This window comes from Equus przewalskii, chromosome 32 (assembly GCF_037783145.1).
Source record: "Equus przewalskii isolate Varuska chromosome 32, EquPr2, whole genome shotgun sequence".
In the NCBI taxonomy this organism is placed as follows: Eukaryota; Metazoa; Chordata; class Mammalia; order Perissodactyla; family Equidae; genus Equus; species Equus przewalskii.
The window spans coordinates 16,116,997-16,140,129 of NC_091862.1; the positions used below are offsets into that span (position 1 = coordinate 16,116,997).

At 44.3% G+C, this 23,133-nt stretch overlaps 1 protein-coding gene across 8 annotated transcripts in view; it reads right to left on the minus strand.

The window, feature by feature from the left end:
* The window catches only part of PLEKHG1 (pleckstrin homology and RhoGEF domain containing G1), a 221,161-nt gene that overhangs the window by 13,528 nt on the left and 184,500 nt on the right, over positions 1-23,133 (minus strand). For all 8 annotated transcript variants that reach the window (XM_070603283.1, XM_070603285.1, XM_070603286.1 and 5 more), the window contains 10 exons: positions 23,083-23,129; positions 19,045-19,195; positions 15,616-15,747; positions 12,944-13,126; positions 12,755-12,850; positions 12,476-12,562; positions 7,260-7,293; positions 4,374-4,469; positions 2,566-2,604; positions 1,147-1,169 (listed from right to left, as the gene is read on the minus strand). In XM_070603283.1, coding sequence (XP_070459384.1) covers positions 1,147-1,169; positions 2,566-2,604; positions 4,374-4,469; positions 7,260-7,293; positions 12,476-12,562; positions 12,755-12,850; positions 12,944-13,126; positions 15,616-15,747; positions 19,045-19,195; positions 23,083-23,129 — 888 coding nt within the window. The remainder of the gene's footprint in view (positions 1-1,146; positions 1,170-2,565; positions 2,605-4,373; positions 4,470-7,259; positions 7,294-12,475; positions 12,563-12,754; positions 12,851-12,943; positions 13,127-15,615; positions 15,748-19,044; positions 19,196-23,082; positions 23,130-23,133) is intronic.

Genomic DNA, 23,133 nt, shown 5'->3' on the forward strand with positions numbered 1-23,133 from the left:
TCTTCAGATTTTATAAGGTTCAGTTAGCCGCCATATGGAGATTCAGCTTGATCACTGCTATAGAAGGTTTCCAAGAAGTTCTTGAGATTGTATCTCTAGTGACAGAGCGAGTCCCCGACCTGGTACTGAGTGGGGCTGGCTCCATGATCTAGGCTGGCTGCCTTAAAGAGCAATGCACGTTCTGCAATGTTTGTTTATGAAAACTAAGTGGATTAAAAAATCAAAGACTCAAGCCATATTTCAGGACAATGAACTAATTAGTCTTAATAAGTTTCAAAAGCTTCCGAACAAAAATATGTACTACCTGAAAAAAATCCACACGCCCTAATTTGAAGAAAACCACTTAAGAGACAGGACTATGTTGATGTTTAGACATTTTGCTGGATTTAACTGAAAGATACAGCATTGATCCACAAGGTCACCTTGGCCCTGTGCTAAGGAGTGGTGCAAGTGGAACTGTGGGGACAGAGTTTCATAGCCACATCCCGATAGATATGTCAACATCAAACAAAAAGCCACGATCAGTTCTCTAGGAATTACTAATTGAGACAATTGGTCAGGAGCCACATTGGACATGGTTTACTCAGGTCAGGATACAATACCTAGTCTTCACAGGTAGCAAATTTGGATATACATCTGCTAACAGAGCATCCCATTTTTATTCCCCATCTCCTGACATTTTATCAGAGGAAGAAAAATCAAAACTTGATAGACGGAGGGTTCCTTATGTCACATTTCATCATACCTCTTATACTTGGAGCAGGACCATGTCCTTAGAAGGGGATCTTGGCGACTAAAGGTTATGCTTTGAGACGGGATCAATATTCATAATGTGAGGCCTAGGTCTCACACGCACAGAGGCAGAGCGCCACATGGCGTGGGCCACACTAGCAGTGTGCAGTGTAAGATCCTAGGGCAACCTTGTAGCTTCTGGGCCAGAGGTGGGGCAGAGGGATGAAGAAATCATTGTCTCAGTTCTGAGAGATGAAGCAGGGAGTGGGGGAGGATGTTGATAAGCGGGAGTCCTCACTTAAATTGATTTCAAAATGTGAAATAATTGTTTATACTTGGCAGACAGGCTGGGAATGAGCTCTAGAAGGGTCCCTAATGCCGACATTTCAAAATAAGAAATGTAAGTGTGCTTACCTTTTGGATGTCTTGTGCTGTTTCTGAAAAATAAAAGTTGTTTTTTAAGTTTGAGAATTAAAAATGTATCTCATACATAGGTAAGCACTAATATTTTATGAGACTTTTAAACACTGTTAATAATTGAAGCCCGAGAGGTTTCATGGGCCCTTTAGACCCAATTTTCAGAGAATGAGTCTCAGTTATCCTATATCTATCCTATGCTGTATGTAAAACAGCCTGACATACAGCTGAGTGTTATCCATCTTCTTTAATCCCTGAGAGCAATGGATCAATCCATGTTAATAAATTTCAAAAGCTCCCCCCAAATATGTTACCTGAAAAAAACCCCACACATCCTAAGCCATGAAAATCATTTAAACATAAGATTATGCTTCTGTTAATTTTTAGACATTTTCTTGGTTTTAACTGAAAGACGTAGCATTTATCAACAGGGGTGCCTTCACGCTGCGTTAACGGGTGGTGCAAGTGGGACTGTGGGGAGAGATTTACATCTTTATAGACGGCCTAATTACGTGTGTTTCATCTGTAAAAATTGTTTAATTACAGATGCATATAAAGTAAAAAGTGGTCGAATCTTCTCCACAATTCCCACCTTGTGGAGGCAACCACTCTCAACAGTTTGAGGTCCATCTTCCCGGGTCCCATACTCATTGCCCCCATCCCACCACAATGCACAGTTCTGTTTAGTTTTTAATATAGAGGTGCAATATGCAAATATATAGGGACACTCTTTTGACAGTTGCAGAATGTTCCATGCAGCATTTGACGATACACTACAACTTACTGAACATTTCCCACTAGATGGGCATTTTATGTGGTGTCCTCTTACAAACTGCAAAGCGCACACACACAGATCTGTCCACACTTGCGCGAATGCTTCTATATGGCAAGTGTACATGGTGAAATTTATAAAAGTGAAATTGTTGGGTCAAGGGCAAGTGCGCATTTTAAATTTAAATGCACTATCAACTCTTGCTCCAAAAAGTCTGCAGAAATTGATGCTCCCACCAATAGTTTCGGAGTGCCAATTTTTGTCTATCTTTTGGCCAAGCTCATGGCTTGTCCCCCCATTTGTGTCAATTAAATGTATGGTTTTTCTGATTACTAATATGGGTGACCATTTATAAATTTTACAGGCAGTTTGTATTTCTTCTGTAAAACTGCCTAATTATATTTTCTGCCTTTTAAAAAAAGAGTCCTTCGTCTCTTCTTTTTGAGGTATGGGATTTCTTTATATAATATTAATCTTTTCATGCCTGTTATCTATATTGCAAACATTTTATGTCATTTGCTTCACATTTTATAACAGAGCACTTTGACTTAGAGAAGTTAATCCTTCTGTATTCAAATCTGTCAGTCTGTACTTCACCTGTATATCAATAAGAGTGGAAAAAGAAAATATATTTTAGGACTTACCACTCGTCTTCAAAACTTTATGTGATCTTGAGGAAGGTTCTGGGAGAAAAAAAGAAAGCCAGCATCATTTGCAAAACCAAATCAAGACTTTTTCTTTACAAATGAGTTATTACGTTATGGGCAAATTAACTGAGCTCTAAAAAGTTTTTATCAACCCCATTGCTTAGAGATACTTAGCAGCAAGACATTCACTCCATCAACATTGTAAGATAAACATTAAGCTTGTAATCAGGAGTCACATAACAAGCAAACCAACCTTCCTTAGCTTTAACTACCACCTATAAGCTGATAATGTTCAATTTTATCTTCTTATCCCCAATGCTTGTCCCAAGCCTCAGACCTCAAATGCCAACTGCCAATCTGACATTTCCCCAATGTGCCCATGACCTAGGAAACTCGGCAAGTCTCAGCTCAGTGGTCTCCCCCATATCTGCTCCTTCATCTCTATTTCCTACCTCAGTTGTCACTGATATTATCCTCCCAAGTTAGTGACCAGGACGTCCTTCGAAATGTCTCCTGTTTTCATCCATCACAGTCTTGTGAGATCCCAGTCATGCTCCAGCTCAGTCTCCACTGTCTTAATCCAAGCTGTCACCATCTCTCACCCAGACTAGAGGGACAGCCTGCTACCTGGTCTTGCTGCCTACTTCATTCTCTGCATCAGGTCAAAATTCTCTTTTTCGCAAGTTCATTGCTTAAAATCCTTGCAGGATCGAGTTCCAACCCTCTGCCTGGCCTCCTTGGCCTTCCATGATCAGGACCGTATCTGCATCTTCTGCAGCCACATCTCCTTTCGTTTCACCTTGCCCACCTCCACCTCCACCCCAGCTCCATCCCATGTGCCAGCCGGACCAAACGACCGGCAACGGAGGTCTGACCTAAGGTAGGCTAGCTCAAGTCTCAGGGCCTCTGCATGTGCTGTTCCCGCCCCTGACCTGCCTCCTCAGCCCCCAGATGCCACCTGGGGTTCTGGTCTTCTGCTCTGTGAAGCCTTCTCTCTCCTTTGTCTCTCCACTCTTCTCTCCATCCACCTCTGCCACAGCTCCATCACACACACTGGTATTTGTTCACCTTTTCTGACTCTCGCACTAGACTGTGAACTCCTTGCAAGCAGGAATCACGCATATTGTTTATCCTTGCACTCCCAGCCCTCAGCACAATGCAGGGGATTAGGCAGGCACTCAACAAACACTGATTCAAATAAAAAAATCTGAGGGCTAAGGGAGTGCTACATGGAGTCTGGTAAAGCTAGCGTGTGTTACAATTTTAGGTTGGAATAATCTTTTTATGTCATTTATAGCATATGTTTTTCCACGAGCAATAGTAAATAGGGTTTAAGTACCTGTGTGCCAATGGTAAGATGCTATACAAAGCAAAATTAGTTGACGGATATGTTTTATAGTCACTAGAAAACAGAGTTAAGTAGAAAAGAGTTTTAGAACAAAAGCCAGAGAGCCCCATCTTTGGCAGCCTCGAATGCATTCAGACTGGCAATGAGCTCAAAAACCAGAAAGAAGGGGCCAGCCCTCTGGCATAGTGGTTAAGTTCACGCGCTCTACTTCAGCGGTCTGGGGTTCATGGGTTCGGATCCTGGGCGCAGACCTACGCACTACTCATCAAGCCATGCTGTGGCAGCGTCCCATATACAAAATAGAGGAAGACTGGCACAGATGTTAGCTCAGGGCCAATCTTCCTCATCAAAAAAACAAAACAAAACCAGAAAGAAAATGCCCTTTGTCAGACTGAAAGGGACCTTTATTACTAGTCCCCCCATAATGATGAAATTTTGATTACAACACCCTATTTACCAGACTTTCTTCTCAGCCGATTCGGGGCAGACCCATCTCTAGAACCGCAAAATGCTTTCGTCTCTCCATCAGGACTGTAACAGAAGCCTGGATAATCTGTGAAGATAACCACATGCATCGGTAAGAACGAGGGGTTCAGGGACTTTGCAGAAAATGGGTACGACTTGGTTTGAATAGCTCTGGATTATTCCTTTTCATCAGGCACGGATACAATGCCTCCTTCCTTAATTGGTGTTGAACATGTATCCTGAGCTTTCTGTGAGACTTCAAGGAGTGGGCCAGCTAGTTTAGCTGCCTTCTCTCTCTCTCATGCACACGCACGCACATGCATGCACGCACACGCTTTCTATGTACTGTCCTTTTCCACCCTCTGGCAGAAAGAGTTATACCCATTGGCTTTACCCTTCCTAGACAGTCAAACGGTGTAAGGTGCAGTAACTCCCTCCTGCCACTCAGAATCATCGGCAACTCTATGACCCACAGAGGTCGGAAGACTCCATTCAAATAAAAATCTCAGCAGCTGAACTTGTTACCAAGGTTCCTGATAGACTTCAGGGAGGGGCCACAATAGAGGTCCTGTCAAGATAAAACCGTCTGGAGAATTCAATCTAAGTGACCATTTCTCGGGCATTTCTGCCCGGTGCTGTGGTGGAGGACATCGAGTCCTTCCCGCCCCATGGAAGCTGTCGTCCAGCGCAGTGACTCAGTATTCTTCTAGACACTGCTCCTTTGAACATCTGATGAATGCTTTAGCTTCTCTTACTGGGAAGGGGGTTTTCATTTAATTTCATAGTTTATGTCTTTCCACCCTTTCTAAGGCTACACAGACTTTGGATTAAGAAAATCTGGTCTGATCCTAAAGTAGTGCAGCATATTCAATGACCATCTGCACCCTGAAGGCTGAGGACAGAAAATTTTAGGATGCAACTGTAAACCAGTGTTCTTCAAATTGGGATTAAGGCTCCTGACGGGCATCTAAAGTTCCAGAGAGTTCTGAGGATTGTAAAGACCACATACTGTTCTCCAGTGTCAGTGGAAAAGTTATATAAATGAGGTCATTTGGTCCAATGGACTGGCCTACTCTGTTCATACCCAGCCAAGTCCAAGGAGAGGGTAGGGCAAATAAGGTTATTTTCACAGGCTGAGTTGTTCTGGCCTAGTCCTGGGCCTGGAAGAGAAGCATGTGGCACCAGTTAGTGGCTGGAAATCATTCTGTGTACTCCTAGAATCTTCCTGGTTTCCAAGCACGAGCCCACAGCCTGGGAATAAGTAAATAATTTTGCTGAAGAGAGCTAGTCACAGTAACAGCTGGCTCCTCCACGTCCTCACATTCTTCATCTTTCCTCCTAGTTTGCCCATCCATGGCCTTGCCCTCTCTTCAGAGCACTTTCTATTAAAAAAAAATTCTTAAAGAGATTTCCACTGAAAAACACATGGGGATTTAAAGAAAACAGGGAGCCAGCTCTCATAGCCTAGCCAGTTCTCATAACTAACCATGGTTAAGTTCCATGTGCTCTGCTTCAGCGTTCCCCTGGTGTGGAATCACATCACTCATCGGTCAGTAGCCATGCTGCGGTGGCAGCTCACAAAGAACTAGAAGGACCTACAACTAGAATATACAACTATATGCTGGGGGCTTTGGGGAGAAAAAAAAAGAGAGAGGAAGACCGGCAACAGATGAACAGATGTTAGCTCAGGGTGAATCGTTCCCAGCAAAAAATAAAAATAAAGAAAACAGGGCAGTGAGGCCCAGCCTGGGACCACCTAGCATCACTTCTCAGGATCTGCTGGACATGAAATGGGGAATCTCAACCACAGTGGCACCGGGGCTCATCTTTCTACTTTGGTAACACTTCCTGTTTCTGCTGGAGAGTTATCCACTGGCAGGTTGGAGGGTAACTGAATCAGTGTTTGCACTTGGGGAAAGATTCTTCAAAAGAAAGTTATTTTGAAAGTTTTAAATCAAAGTTTCTGTCAGGGGGCCAGCCCGGTGGCACAGTGGTTAAGTGCGCACATTCTGCTTCGGCGACCCGGGGTCCACCGGTTTGGATCCCGGGTGCGGAGATTGAACTGCTTGGCAAGCCATGCTGTGGTAGGCATCCCACATATAAAGCAGAGGAAGATGGACACGGATGTTAGCTCAGGGCCAGTCTTCCTCAGCAAAAAGAGGAGGATTGGCAGCAGATGTTAGCTCAGGGCTAATCTTCCTCAAATAAATAAATAAATAAATTAAAGATTAAAAATAAAATAAAATAAAAAGTTTCTGTCAGATCTGGTTGTCAGTGTTTATAGTCATTGTTTCTCTCTTCATTCCATTTAATCGGGGAGATAACAAGGATGTGGTAAGTGCCGTTGAACAAGGACTCATTTTATAGGAAAGACCTCACTTCTATTTATTCTCTGCCTGCTTTTATAAGCCTAGAAATACAATCACACGGTGAGGGGAGGCAGTTGTAATCTAAAATTTGTGCAGCATCAGGAAAACCAGTAACTATCTAGCTAGCGTGATTCTTGCAGATAATCAACACAGATTTTCTCAGTGGGGTGAGGTGGGAAATGCACTGCGGGAGCTTAAATTTTGGTGGTGGTGGAGGTGGGGGTAAGAGTTGACCCTGGAAGCATATCTTACATTGCTTAGTTGATACAGAGACCTAGATACGTGGCCAGTCATCAGGCGACTCACAGATAAACCAGGTGAAATCAGTGTAGAACCGAGTCAATGTGTTAGGAAGAGATTATACGGTCCACTGGCTCGATTCATTAAAACAGTGAGCAGAGAGCAGCTACTTTCTTACAACTGACATTTTTATAAACTTTAAGACAGAAAACGTGACAAGTACAAGTTGACGATGAAATTTCAAGTTGAGTTTAGAAGACAAAACTTACGAATGGCATCCATTTCAAGTATTGCTTGCTTGGCCTGAAAGAAAGAAGGCATAGCTATAACTGCAATCATCTTTTTTTGTTTCTTCTTTAAACTACCAATCCTTATACAGGTTTTACCCCACGTGAATAAGGGGATTTTAAAAAGCTTTAAAAAAACTCATTTCTTTTAGGCATTAACACATAGTTCAAGGGAATCAAACAGATGAGCGCCCCCATGTGGGTGGTAGGTGCTGCCAATTGATGCTGCAGAGCTAAGCTTGCAGGCCCTATGTGGAGGGGTGGGTGGGTGCATGGACTGAAGAAAGGAAGGAGGGAGGGAGACAAAGGGAGATAGGAGGAAGAAAGGAGAAAGAGAGAAAGGAGGGGAACCTTCCGCTAAAGTTTCTGAAACCCAGCTGATCATTAGCATCTGTTGGTCCGCTTATCATAAAATGCAGATTCCTGCTACCCAACCCTGATCTACTGAACCCAAAGCTCGAGGGACAGGGCCGAGGATCTACACCACCATATCACTGGGGCCTTATAACTACTTTGAGTTGATTGCAAAAACGGTTTCTGGAAGTTTCTCCTGTTTTCCTCTTTCCAAATAGCTATAGAGTTAGCCATTATCGTCAGCTAACTCTCCTGGCTCCCTACCGCACCCCTGCACCTACCATCCCTTTCGTGTGCCCTAGAAGCTCTCCAAGCGGGAGAAAGAGCTGCCGTCTGAAGGGCATGGATTGTGATCCCAGCTCTGGCACTTAACGAGGTGGGTGCTCTCACATCTCTGAATGTGTTTCCTCAAGCCTAAGGCTGTAAGATAGGACCCACCTTTCACAGTTGCTACTAGGACCCAATGATGGGCCCTGGACTCACGTTAGATAGCAACCACCCTCTAAGTTACCATCGGGCCTGATAAACCCTGATTCTGGCTTCCTCCGCACATACGCTCCTCCCCACTTCAACCCCAACCTCTGAGGCTTCTTGTGTTGTAATTGTTCCCACATGCTATCAATGCTTAGGGGACTAGGAAAAGATTAAGTTAATTGCTCCAACATGTATCATTCTGCTTGAGGATTCAAAGAAAAAACTAATTTAGATAGGCTTTCTTGCTCCTTTTATGTCATTTTCATTTTTTGATGGTAGTGTAATTTAACCTACAGACATTATGCTAAAAATAACCTGAAAAATAATTTTACTTGTCTTTTGCCACAATCTGTGATATCACAGTAGAAATATTTAAGCTAAGTGGCAATCATATTTAGTTTAAAAAAATCAGTTAAAAAAACCCTTGATGCAGTCACCTTAATTTCGAGAAAACAAACTCTTAGATTTTTTTTTATAATACTGAGATTTTTTTTTATCATATTTTCAGAGTTTGAGATTGCTAGTCCGAGTTAATTTCAAACACAAATGTCAGCTCAGTTTCTGTGAAGTACATTCATGGAACCACGTGAATATATAAGATGCAGAAGTCTACTTTCACCTTTATTCTCAATTAATCCGACGAGAGTTAATTTACATACCATGTCTGTGAATAGGCAATATGGCTATTTCCCAGAAGTTTCCTGGTACTTATAAACTTCAAGAACTCAGTATTGTTTTCCCTGTCTTGACATTTAATTTCCAGAAAGTACGATTCCCACATTTTCCACTAGGAGTCAGCCAGGGACCATCACTGAAGGCAAGGACTGGGAGGAGGTAGGGAGGAATACATACACTAACCAATTCCCAACAGCTCTGTTCATATCATTAAGAAATAGTCTTGAGGAAAGAAGTGAAAAGTTCAACTTGGTAATAACCCCGCTGAAACAACACACAAAATTATTATAACATTATAGTGGATAAAGTATATTAAATAAGTGTGCTTTCATTGCTCCCTGGGAACAACGTGGTTAAGACGCTCTTTGGAGCCAGACTGACCTGGCTTTGAATCCGGACTCAGTGAGGTACTAACTATATAAACTCGGGCAATGTAATTTACATCTCTGAGCCTCTGTTTTCATTTCTCTAGAATGGAGAGAATAAGACCTATCTCATAAGGTGTTTTGCGGGGGGGTGAAATAAGAATCGAAAGTACTTAGCACAGGGTACGTGTGCTCGAGAAGTTGTAGCTGAAAAAATACTGCTTAGATTCTAAAAGGATCAAGAACTTGGGCAAAAAAGTACGTAAAGGGAAAATTGCCTGGAACACACACCCCTCGTGTGGGAGAACGAGGGCAGTACGCAAGCTAGTCTTGTTTTGTAATGGCCTGTATCTGCCTTTCAGAATCCCTTGGCAGTTCTGATTTTCCTAGTAGACAGGTAAACAATAGGTGAGGCATATCAAAGACACTTCGCCATTGCCCAGAAGGGCATTCCAAGGCACAGGGCCAGCAACCTAATGACTAACCAGGAAGAAGACGCAGTTCTCTCTGCATGAGCTGCCTTACATCTTGGAACACCTCGATGAAATGAGACTCATGCTTAAGTCAAAGAACACACCTACGCCCATTCATTTCCTGGGTTCAAAGTCACTGCTGACAGCCTGAGAACGGGCTTCAGTGCTTTTCAAAAAATATACAAAGAGCAAAGTAGACTCCTTTCTCGGAAATCTCCGTTTCCTTATTTTCCACTCAGTTCTGCTCTCATGATCATCATTCCATTTTTCTGCTCCACTTCACTCCTCCCCGCCCCAGCATGGACCATTTCACCATCCATTCTCCACCCTCACCTTAGTTCACTTTATCTCTGATAACCTTTTGCTCCACTCCAAAACAGCAACACAGAATTCTGGCCTCATGGCCGCCCCCAGAGCCTTATCATCCCCCAGAACCACCCTAGCTCTAAGGCAGGGCGCCAGAAGTCCCTTCTTCAAGTACAGAACTCTACATTCCCACCTTCCCAGCTCTCCACCTGTAACTCCTGATGAACCAGTTCTCCGACTTTTCAAGACCAGCAATCCTTCAACCCAGGCCTCTATTCCCAGGTGGGTGCACTTGCCACTCAGCCTGGAAATCATGCTCGATCGTTGCCATTACGTGCTGACTGGCACCCTCCCTTCTCTTGCCCTGTTAACCGTACTCCTCATACTCCAACAAACCCCCAACTCGGAGAACCCACGCGCACCACGCTTCCTCAACCCGCGTTTCCAAGTTGCTGGGCAGACTTGCAAATGACCTCCTCACACTGATCCATGGTGGCCAGCTTCAGTCGGGTCTCGGATGCTTTCCACAAATTCTTGTAGTCATCCCTCCTGACGCTCTGGTCCATTTTTTAGTAAGTGTTCTGAACTTGTCCACATTCCCTCAGGTACCCAATGCCACCTCTGCTTCACTCACTCGGCAGATGACATCATCAAACCAAACCCTCCATCTTTGGGGAAATCAAACCCTTTATCTTCCCTCAAGTCCACCTCAAAGTTACTCTATCTTCTCTCATCTCTCTTCTCTCCCAGCTCAGAGAAGATGTTTCTGGCCCTTTCCACAATGAACTGTACACTATGGTGCTTTTGATCCTGTCCTGCCACCTGCCCAGGGGCGCATTCAAATGAGCATCTCTCCTCTTAACTTTACTATCTCCTTCCCCTCAGCCTGTTTATGTCCATGGCATCCTTCATCTACACAAAAGCTTCTTGCTTTGATCTTGTCTCCCCTCTAACTACCACCTTTTGTCTTTTCTGAACTTTGTTAAAAAAAAAAAGCCTACGCCCAGTCTGTTCCTTCTCACTTCCCCCTTTCTCTTCAACCCACTGCGATCTCCCTCTTATCTCTTAGTTGCCAAAGCGAATATCTGCTATTCTGTTCGAATCTGCCTTGGGCTCTCAGCATTCAAGACTCTTGCTCCACTCCCTCTCTTCGAGACTCTTTCCTTCCTTACCACACCTTCCTCCCCTAGCTTTCTTAACACCTCACTGGCCACTTTCCTTTGATTGTTCTCCAAATCCCACCCCCTTGCAGACCACTTAGATGTTGGGATTCCCAAGGTTCTTCTTTCCTTTACACATTTTTGTGGGCCACCCTATCAAATCTCAGGGCTTCAATGACTGTGTAGAGAGGGCCTCCAGACCCTCGGCTGCCTAGACCTGAATTTCTACCTGCAGCTGACCTGCCCCAGCACGAGCCACACTGAGAACTCCTCCCTCTCGCTCCCAACCAACCGGTTCCTCTCCTTTGCAGCCTCCCTGGGAACTCACACCACCATCCTCTTGGCCCAACGCCCGACGCATCCTTGACTCTGATTTCTCCCTCTCCTCATGCACCCAGTGCACAAATCCTCTTCCCTTTGCCTCCGTGATGGGTTTGGCTTCTGCGCCCCCTCTGATGCTGTGGCTGCCTGGCAGGGCCCCTCATCTCTTTCTAGACTATTGTGGTGGCTTGCCAAATCTCTTCCTGCCTCCAATCTTGCTCCTCCCACTCACATGTCTTATTTGACCTTAAAGTTACACGCTTGGAACACAGGGCTCACTGTGTCACCCCCTTACTCCAACACCTTCAGTAGTTTCCCACCGCCAACACAATCCAGACTCATCAGTGTGTGCGTTCAAAGCCCTTCACAGGTCGACTGCCTTCCACTTCTCCAGCCTCACCTCTTACTCCATCTCCTGAGGACTCAGCCCTTCCATCTAGGCACCATCTGTGTGTTGTGAATACAATGCAGCACTTCACATCTCTGTATTTTTGTTTATGCTGTTCCCTCAGCTTGGTTTTCCTTTTCCTTTCCTCCCACTTAATAAAGACACTCCTCATCCTTCAAGACTGAGGTAAAAGGCATTGTCCTTCTCCCCACTTGACTGTAAGTGAACACTGTAACCTTCCACAACACTTGGCTTAGACCTCTATTAATTCATTGTTTTTAAGCAAACGTTCATTGTTATATGGCTGGCTCCCTTTTCTACAAATTCCTGCACACCTGAGTCAGGATCTTGTTTCCCGAGCATTCCCACGAAACCTCAGCTAGTTTTATTCACTGTAGCTGCCTGGTACGCTTTTGAATAATTCTCAAAACTCTATTCTCAACTAGCTTTCAAGACATTTTCTTACAGTCTTCTCTTTTTCCTTCTTTCAAACCCCAAAACTCTCCACAGCTTCTTCCTACATGTGAATCTTTTCAGTATAAACGACTGGTTTAGTTGATCCCTTAAGCAGCCTCTCTCTCAGTTTTCTGTATTTTGAAGTGGAACATTTATTCCCGTCAGGCGGCCCTCCCAGGACCTGAATTCCTTTACGTTTTACTGTCTGTTGACCTCCCTGTCTTACCTTAGCCGGAATCTTTGCCGCGTGATTCTCCAGGATCAGTCTTTTCAGGTGCAGAACCCACAGGCGTTTGTCTTGTTGGGACTTAGCCTGCCAGGAGGAGAGTTGGACAGTCAGACAACTCACGCCTCCACCACTCCCAAGATTCAGATGCTCCTACAACCCTCTGACAAGATGGAAAATACACCATGTGGCCAGAAAGTTCTAGAAAGGCCACCTGGCACAGGGTGCTCACCATTCCCCAGAGTGAGCCTGGCAGGGTGGCGAGGGCGCTGCTGTTACCTGAACTGTGTGCTGCAGCTTGGGGTTCTTATAGTGGAAGACGCTGAAGCTGAGCGGCTCCTTGGGTATCACCTCCACAAGCATGAGGTTGCCACACTGAGCGGGAGAGTAGAGAGAGGGTGAGGCCCACTTGGAAGAGAACGGAACAGGCAACTGCAGTCCTTGCCCGCAACCAGTCTTCAGACTTACCAGGATGTGAGCTTTGTATGTAAACGTGTCGTCTCTCTTCTTCGTGATGAGAAGCAGCTTGTCAAAGAGGAAGAGGGTCCTCTCATTCTTGGCGCGCTGGAGGCGGAAGGTTCCCTCGAGCACCAGTTCCCCGTAGCTGGTCAGGTCCGGCCCCTTCCAGTTAGTGAGCAAACTCTGTATCTCCTGAAACGGTGAACGTTCCATGTGATCAGACAGGAGGTGGGAAGGTAAGGCAGCGAGGACAGGGGGCCCAATGTTGAGCCTTGAGAATGGTGTCTCAATGTCTGTGACGGGGTCCAATGGATCTACATGGTGTCCAATGGACATACATGGTGTGCAATGGATCTACATGGTGTGCAATGGACATACATGGTGTGCAATGGATCTACATGGTGTTCAGTGGATCTACATGGTGTCCAATGGACATACATGGTGTGCAATGGATCTACATGGTGTTCAGTGGATCTACATGGTGTGCAATGGATCTACATGGTGTGCAATGGATCTACATGGTGTCCAATGGACATACATGGTGAGCAATGGATCTACATGGTGTGTAATGGACATACATGGTGTGCAATGGATCTACATGGTGTGCAATGGATCTACATGGTATGCAATGGATCTACATGGTGTGCAATGGATCTACATGGTGTTCAGTGGAGCTACATGGTGTGCAATGGATCTACATGGTGTTCAGTGGACCTACATGGTGTCCAGTGGATCTACATGGTGTCCAATGGATCTACATGGTGTCCAATGGACCTACATGGTGTCCAATGGATCTACATGGTGTGCAATGATGTCTAAGGACCCAAGACATAAATCTACGTTTATGGGTGGTATCACTTAAGTGTTCATGAAAATGAGTCAAGCTGTCAGTTGACAAGTTGCCCATTACTTCTTTCCATTCTTTGATAAGCCCTCTACTATGGCTGGCAGCAGCCGTTAAGTCTTTCAAAAGCTAGGGAAAGAGGCCACTGGTATGTGACCTTCTCAGATAGGCATCCTTCCCTGACTCTCTGGACAAAAAGCTTCAGAGCTATTGACTTGGAAACCTGCTTCCAGAATGTGAAGTCCACACCCCATAAAGGTAACTCAAAACCAAAGCTTGTGGAAAATCACACAAGATACATCTTCCTAGAAATTTCCTGATCTTAATCTCATTTATTTGGGGAAAGGAAATGCACATTTCTTTACCACGATGTTTCCCATGGAACTTGGTAAATATAAATTGATAACATGACTTTGAAGTTTCTTTGGGATTTACTGTACATCCATATCAACTTTTTTTTTAATCTTTATTTTTTGTGAGGAAGATTGGCCCTGAGCTAACATCTGTGCCAATCTTCCTCTATTTTATGTGGGATGCCACCACACCATGGCTTGATGAGCAGTGCTAGGTCTGTGCCTGGGATCCGAACCTGCAAACCCCAGGCTGCTGAAGTGGAGCATGCAAACTTAACCACTCTGCCACCAGGCTGGCCTCCCACATCAACGTTTTTTAAGGAAGCTGATTTTATTATTTTGAAAAATGAAAACATTCACAAATAGCATCTAATGAAGCAGCCCACAAGGCAACCTAAAATTTCATTGGTTGAAAGTAGAAATGGACGGAAATGGAGATAGTCTGAGTCAGAGCCTAATTTAGTAGTGTCTTCAGAATGCCAGATTCATAAGGTACGAAAAACCAGTCATGGGGCCATTTCTAAATATGCAATAGATGTTATGTCTAACATTATGTCTGCAAAACGCTTGAATGATGAAGCATGAAACCTTTCTTACTGCTGCAAAACCAGACACAGCCTGCAAGATTAGAAGCCGTCTTCCTTTGACTTTTGATGGTCAGTTGCATACACCACACTCTGGCTGCCTAGAGATGAAACCTACAGTTTTGCTTGGGCTTATGGGCCAAATAATGTATCTTTTTTCCCTGAGTGGTGTGTAGGTGCCCTGAATAGCATGGGGTCACTCTGGGTTTTTATATTTCACTCCAGGGACAAGCAGGAGCCTAGGACTAGCCTCTGGAACCACATGACCTTTTGTTTTTAAATAGCACATCCTTTGAGGTGCCCGGGACATGATCATTGGCTTAGCATTTATCAGAAGCTCCCAGGGATTTGGGGCTCAAAAATGTTGGTGCTGGAAGGGATCTTAGCAAATCCCTCGCCTGTCTCATTTCAAAAATGAGGAATCTAAAATGAAATGGTAGTCTCGTCCCAAAGGGCGTGGTTCCAGACTTAGCTCTCCTTTCTCTGAGTCCCCTGCCCTGTTACCACACATACACCACCTCATGACTCTGCAGGAATTAGTGCAAGAGGAACAGAGGCTTGGAAACCCTTTAAATAGTTTAGAGAAAGTCGCCTCTTGCAACAAGAGTTACTTATTTGTAATAAACAGACAAGAAGGCCTGGGGAGATTCAAATTTTAACTGGGGTCACTGAAGGGGCTCTGAGCAAACTGTTAGTTTCAAAGTTACCATGTAACTTTCTCATAAATAGCCACCTTCAGCAATGATCTGTATTATCAGTGTCCTGATCTTTCTTCAGGGAGAACAATGATAAGACCCCCAATGAGGTGCGACACTTGTGCAGCCTTAATGTCTGATTTGGAAAATGACAGTAAATCGTGCCTCCACAGCACCGCCAGCCACTGCCATCTCGGGGGCCCACCTGTAACCGGACTGCGTGCTCATGTTTCCGCTTCATGTCATTGATGTGCCAGGCCACTCGCTGCATCGTGTCTATAGCATCAAGCACCACGTCATAGCCGTCTGTGTCCTTGTCAAGGTGATTTTCTATTTCCTTGAAAAAGACAAGAACTGGTTTTCAGATTTTTTTTCTCATATAGCCAATGAAACAAATGGTACCTCTATGATCAGTTCTTCATATTTTATTTTTGCTTATTTATTTATACACTGCCATCATTCCTTAAGATGCTGAGATAACTTATCAGAGGCATCTGCAACAAAATGGTAAAATGGGAATAAAGAGGGAGCTAGAAAAAATAGAAGTAGATTAGAATTTCATGACAAGGAGGATAAAAACAAAACACGTGCACAGGCCACTAAGTCTCACAGAGATATCATAGTTAGCATAACAGACACGAGAGTTGACAGTATAGTTAGAGATTTCTGAGCTTTCTAGTGGCCAATGTAACATAGGTCTCATTCTTACAAGATAGAAAATTGACTTGTTTTTTTTCCTCCTAGAGGAAGTAAAATGTCTCGCATAGGACTTAATATGTAACAGACTTGAAAATATAATGGACCGTGATCTTTGAAAAACATTCCTATAGCAAGTGCATTTCAGGCAGTCAAGGCTTTAAAGTTGAAAGGAAGGTCACTGAAGACAGTCCTTCAGAGTGCTGAGAAAGATCTCACGGATCAAGTAGTCGCTGCCTGATGGTCACAGTGTGTTACATCAGCACTCGGCTTGGCACTGGAGTCCCGCAATCCCAGGGAGATGAGGAAGGGACACAATCTCTGTTCTGACTCTGTTCAGCACATAAGACACACATCCCAAGACTCCTCAAGAATCTTAGGATAGGGACTATCGATTGCCTTGTTCCTTTAACCCTTATCTTCCCAACAATGCCCACCAGAGAGCTGGGGTCAATAAATGCTTAGCAAATTGAAGCTATATCTTCTTAAAACAATAATACAGTAACCCTACATAACTATGTAAACCAGTAAGAAGATATTATAATCCATTAGATCTTTTCCATGACATTTATCATACATAATTGTCAAGCTAAAGGGTGGAGGCTGAATCTTCTGGTATAATTACAAAGATCAGTTCCATTATTTTATAGTCATACTTTACAAATCTTTATTTTTCCCAAGTACTCAAGATTTCCATCTAGCTAGAACCTGGAAAGGAATTTACATTTTCTTTCCACACTCAGACTCAGCTGTTCCAAAGGCCCTGTGGAACCATACGACTAAACTAGTAACTCCTGGCTAAGTTCAAGATCAACAGCAAATTAAAAAAAAATAATGATTTCTTCTTTTAATCTGAGAGGCCATCCCGCTCATCAATAAACAGACTCAGGAGTTGAGAGCATGTTCCTGTGGGGATCTTCACGGATGGCCGCACACCTTTGAAGTGAGGTGAATGACATAGAAGGGACACTCTAAAAGCAAAAATACTTCAAAGTCAACCGGAAGTTAGTTTTCCATTAATTTAACCACTGTTCTTCCCTCTTTTCTTCATTGCCAGCTGTTATGGACTAAAGGTTTGTGTCCCCCCAAAATTCCTATGTTGAAATACGAACCCCCATTGTGTGGTGTTAGGAGGTGGGGCTTTGGGAAGTATAAGGTCATGAAGGGGGAGCCCTCCGGGATGGGGTTAGTGCCCTTATGAAAGGGACTCCAGAGAGCTCTCCTGGCTCTTTCCACCAGGTGAGGACACAAGGAGAACTCAGCAGCTGCAACCCAGAAGACGGCCCTCACCACAACTCAATGGTGCTGGCACCCTGATCTCGGGCCTCCAGGCTCCATGAGAAATAAGTGTTTGCTGTCTTAGCCACCAGTCCCCAGCACTTTCTTATAGCATCTCGAGCTGACTCAGACAGCCCCTCTTAATTCAGAGGGTAAAGGCTCTTCTTCCTATCAATTAACTTTTCGTAAGGATCTTGTTACATCTGATATGCTTAAGTAACTGAGACCTTAGATTTTTCTTTTCATGGATGGCCACCTTACTGTCCAGAAGGCCAGAACTAGAGATTCTTGGGACACAGTCTTAAATGCCATGTTAGCAGAGGCCAGCAGACATCCATTCTGGGGCGGCCATTATTTATTTAAAGAATGATTCGGACGCTAATTTGGCAAATTAATCCCACTAATCTAAGAGGTCACGAATATCAATTTAACAATTAAAGTAAAACCTCTGATGTGGTTTCACAGGACACAAAGATGAGTCACCCAGGCAAACAGACAAAGCTGAGAAATTTTTGGTCAAGTTACACCCTAAGAGTTGTTAAAATTTTAAATGTCTGTGAACTGAGCAAACCTGGAAGGATTATCCAAGTTAGAAACCTGCAATCATTCAAAAAGAGATACATACAAATTGCAGGCACATTGATATAGAGAGAAGAACTCTGGATTAAAACCTTTTTAAGATTTTTAATATGGTATTAAAAATAACAGCTTATTTTTATTGACTGCCTGTGAGCCACAGTGAACACGGGCAATTTACAGGATTTAAACCCAGGCAGCCTTGCCCCAGAGTTCGGCTCCTAACCACCTAACTGTCTTGGAAAGGCAATCTGATCCTACTTACAGAATGAAAACTACTTTCAATAAAACTTATTTCCTTTTTTTTTCCTGAGGAAGATTGGCCCTGAGCTAATATCTGTGACCGTCTTCCTCTATTTTATATGTGAGAAACTGCCATGACATGGCTTGATGAGTGGTGTGTTGGTTTGCCACTAGGATCCAAACTGGGGAACCCCAGGCCACCAAAGCAGAGCACGTGAACTTAATGGCTGCACCACTGGGCTGGCCCCAAACTTATTTCCATTTTTATCAATATCCTTAGAGGATAAGAAATGAGAATGTGAGAGTTACTTTGTTTCTAAAGTCTCCTGGTATTTTGTATAAATAATGGAAAATGATACAAAGATGCCCTGAAGCGACACTGAGCCCAGCTCACAGATCATTCTGCACGCTGCTCAGCGGCGTCTGCTCTCTTTTCGGCCTCTTCTCATACGAATGCCAATCTATGACAAACAGCTCTCCCTCCCAACTGCCTACTGAATCTGGGCTCGTGGAAATAAAATAAAACATTAACAATCTGGTTTTTATTAAGATGACAGCTCCCCGTCTGAACCTGTCATTGTCCAGCATCAGGTACTTCTAAGGCCTGACAGAATCAGGGCTAAAACGAGTCTTTTTACTTGGCAGTTGTCAATGGGGCTGCAGGCCTAGAATATAAATATCTCTAATTCCTCAAAGCAGATTAGTCAGTTGTAAAGTATGAGCGCAGAAAGTATTTCCATATGTCTCCAGCCTGTTCTGATTTTTTTTCGCCCCTAAACTTAATATATACACACAAAATCCCCATCCCTCGGAAAGTCCTCGAGCGCAGGCAGACGCTTACATGCAAAAGCAGATGATACTTGAGAATCCGCTGAACTGGTTTTAAGAGATAGGAGCCCAGAGGCAGGGAGTGTTTCAAAGTTTCCTGACGTTCCCGGAAGAATTTGGCCAGCATCTTGTTCCTCATGCACTCTGTGAGCACAGCCACTGATCTGCAAGAAGAAGAATATTTTTATCTACACGGGAATGCTCAATGTGGGTATTCAAGTCTTAAATGCCGGCGTAAGTGCAAATATCCTAAAACAGGTAGGGCAGCAACAGAGCTATGGCTGGACTAGAATGCCTCTGGGCAAGTTAGAAAAAGATGCCTCTCTGGGTGGGGGAATGAGGAAAAGGCCTGTTTCAAGAGAATAGTACACAGATGTCCACATGGCTTCTAAGCAGCAAGCTCCTTCTAGGAGATGCAGCCCCCTGCCAGGACCCACAGCTTGGCAAAGGGGATCTGCGTTGGATGTTAGCTTCCAGTTGTGCCCCATCTGGGTGTCTTTATGACATTACAGGCAGGTGGTCAGAGACCTTGTCTCACAGGAAACTTCCCTTCGAGAATCTTTGACCAGATCCGTCTTTCCACCTCCAAGTGGTTCTCCTCCTAAATTCAGCTTCCAAAACAGCTCGATAGCCTTGCTCCTTAAGGAATGTGCCTCACTGCAGTGTTTTTGAAAAGTGGGTCGGGTTCCTTCTCCATCCCAGCTCCCCCAAAGGTACCGAGTACGCCCCCCTAACATCCCAGGGGAAGAGCAGAGGCAATGCTCATATCTCACACACAAAGCAAGGTAGGGGGCTCATGGAGTCTCACATGTGTAAATTAAAATCTTATGGTCTTGTAACATCCAAGGAAGCAGGTGGAAGTAATTTCAGCCCTTTCTCCCCAAGTCAGTAATATGTTTTCACGATAAATTTAGAAAACCAGAGAGAGGCAAACAGCAAAATAAGACTCCATGGGAGAGAGCAAAATGGAGGTTTCCTAATGAAGCTGTTAGAGCCCGGCTGCTTTGAGAAATATCTGTTCAAACGGGTTTATTTCCCCCCTAAGTCAAGATTTCAAAACTATTCTCCATCACGCAGCCTAGGAACTTTTCCGAGGTTCTTTAGAGTCAGAAGCAGCTGTCCAGCAGCCCTTTCGCGTCCGAAGGCTTTTTAACAATAAGAAACCTGCACCCATCCGGAGCACACGGAAGCCCAGGTTCAGGGCCGGGGAGACATCTGAGGACAGTGACCTGGTCTGGGGCAAAGACGGAGGGCCGTGCCCCTTCACAGCAGAATCGCTGGGGCGTGACTGGTATGAAGGAGGTGGCCATCTGTCAAGATGTGCCGGCGACATTTAATATCACCAGCCTGGCTCCAAAGGGGAAGACAAGTTGTCAGATGGGCTGACACACTTGGCTGAAACTCTCAGCTTCTTAAGATGGGGGAGAGGAAACCTCGGGCCTCAGAGAGCAAACAGCTGGGAGACACAGCAACAGAAGGAAATATTTTTCTATGAATTTGAAAACCATACAAGTGGGCAAGAAGCAGACATGCCCGATTCACTGAGAAGGCCTTTCGAGCATCTCTCTGCTAACACGTTTCTTTCCTTCTTCAAAGTCAGACATAAAAAAACCCCACACTTCCTCCAGGAAATTGTCCTTAAGTCTCCAGAGACTTATCACCTTTGTCTCATGCATATTTTGCTTCTATTACACATTACTGAGTTCGTACTGCATTAATTTGTATTTATTGATTTGATCTTCCCTCACACGCTATTCCACTATTGCATTTAGTTGAGTTCTGACCCTCAAAAGAATATAAACTGCTAGAAGGTAAGAGATACAAGTTCCTACTTCCTGCCAATACACACCCAGCTTGGAACCATGCTTTGTGAATGACGGGCTCTTAGAAATGTCCTTGCACCAATGATTGGCCTGTCCCCTGACCCTGAAGCAGCCTAGCATATAACCATCTGCCTTTATTTTGTACTCTTTAATATTGCTAAGGCAGAAAAATCTTAAGATAAACCTCCCAAATTACAAATTCAGAAGTTATTTCTTCAAAGGACATGTTTATAATGAAATTTACAGACATAAACCCCCAAACAAGCCCCTCCAGCATCTCAGAGCCTGATAACTGGCTCCAGAACTTTGCAGGTTCTCTAGTTTGAATGTCTTTCCCTTTTGCTCAGGAAGAAGTTTCATGGAAAAGATGAGGGCCAATTCTGTGCTTTTCTGAATTGGGGTGTGGTGTAGTACTGGTTTTAGCTCAAGGATGATGAGATTTAGTGGGGCACCCTACAATATCCTGCTATCTTCAGCATAGAGCTGGAAACAAATACTTTTGGAAAGAACACTCCTTAAGTGAAATTGTATAAACTGTGGGCGAGTCTACAGATAAGGATATGGCAGGTTTTTAATCTGCGTGTGTTTTTTTTGTTGTTTTTGAGGAAGATTAGCCCTGAGCTAACATCTATCGCCAATCCTCCTCTTTTTTGCTGAGGAAGATTGGCCCTAAGCTAACATCCGTGCCCATCTTCCTCTATTTTACATGTGGGATGCCTGCCACAGCATGGCTTGATAAGTGGTGTGTAGGTCCACACTCAGGATCCAAACCGGTGAATGCTGGGCCGCCGAGGCAGAGTGCCTGAACTTAACCACTATGCCACCAGGCTGGCCCCATAATCTGCATGTGTTTCTTTGTTTGTTTCTTTTAGGGGAATGCATGGTTGGCCATTAACCAAATAAATCACCACAGCATAATTATCTTGACCAATACTTAGAGGTGGAGACTAAAATGCACCAACGGAAAGCATTTTGCCATCAGTAAGTGTCAGCCTCTGGCTTCATCCCTTTTAATCCAGACTGGCCTTCAGGGCAGGGGGCCCATTTGTTCTTCCTTATCACAGTAGCTCTAGGGGCTCAGCCTGCTGGCTTCTCCTCTAGATGGATCCCACCGCCCACTTTATCCTTAGGGATGTGTCTCTACCAAGACTGGCGACAGACTGTCTAAATCTCCCTAATTCTCATCTTCCTGGCTGGTCCCTAAGATAACAACTCCAGTCCTGTTGATCATGTGGGAAAGCAGACAGTAAAAGGCATGGGGAGATTTACGAAGCTTCAGAAACTTTACAAGGATGTAGTAGCATGAGGTCTGAGGTTGGAGAAACCTCGACTGAAATCCCAGTGGGGCCACTCCTCAGCTATGTGACCCCTGTAAGATCAATAAGCCTCCGGGGACCTCCGATATTCTATCTGTACAGGGTGGCAGTGAACTAGTGCTTGTCAAGAACTTAATAGGAGCCCAGGCACTGTGATGGACGGATGTTCTGCTTTTCTCAAATCCCTCAATATCTCTGGATTTTGGTGAAAGTTAAATTCAACATCACTTTCATTTACAACATTTAACACAGGGCTTGAGAATCAATCAGTACTCAAAAAATGTCTTTTGCAGGAAAATGAAATTCCTACAGTGTGGCCCAGGTTGGGCCTGATGCCCTTACTGAAATGGTCAATATAGTGGCCAAGGATGTTCCCTAACCATCCTTCCTGCCATCGCCCCAGGGTCAGCAAAACTGAAGCAGTGATCCAGGGACTATGAGTCCTCTTTTCTCACATAAGCTCGATCTTTCCTTTCTCTGAGCTCCATAAACTTACAGTTCATAGAACTTATATAGCAAACACGTACCATATTCTCTCCCCAGCTAGATTATATAACCTCATTAACAGTGCTTCCCATATTCTGAAAAACATGGCACACATACGAAAGGGTTAATAGTCAAGCCTTAGCGCCAAACACAACTGGTTTGCTTAATTTTCCACTGAAGGACACTTAGCAATCTTTTTGCAATGTCTTTTACAATTTCTCTCTACACTGGCTGTGCTGGCAGCCTGAAGCCTGCACGGATCAACATCTGGGTGCCGTGGATTCTGTTCTCAGCATGTTCTGCAGATCCCCCCAGGATCCAGCACCGTGCCAGCCACATAATGACTCAGCACCACATATGTTGGACCGACTGACTTGAAACGTCTGAAAGCGAACAGGCCTCCTCCTGCACACACACAACGCATACCTGGGGTAGTTAGTGCAGTACTGGGTGTAAATGTGGAACTCTTCACTCTGC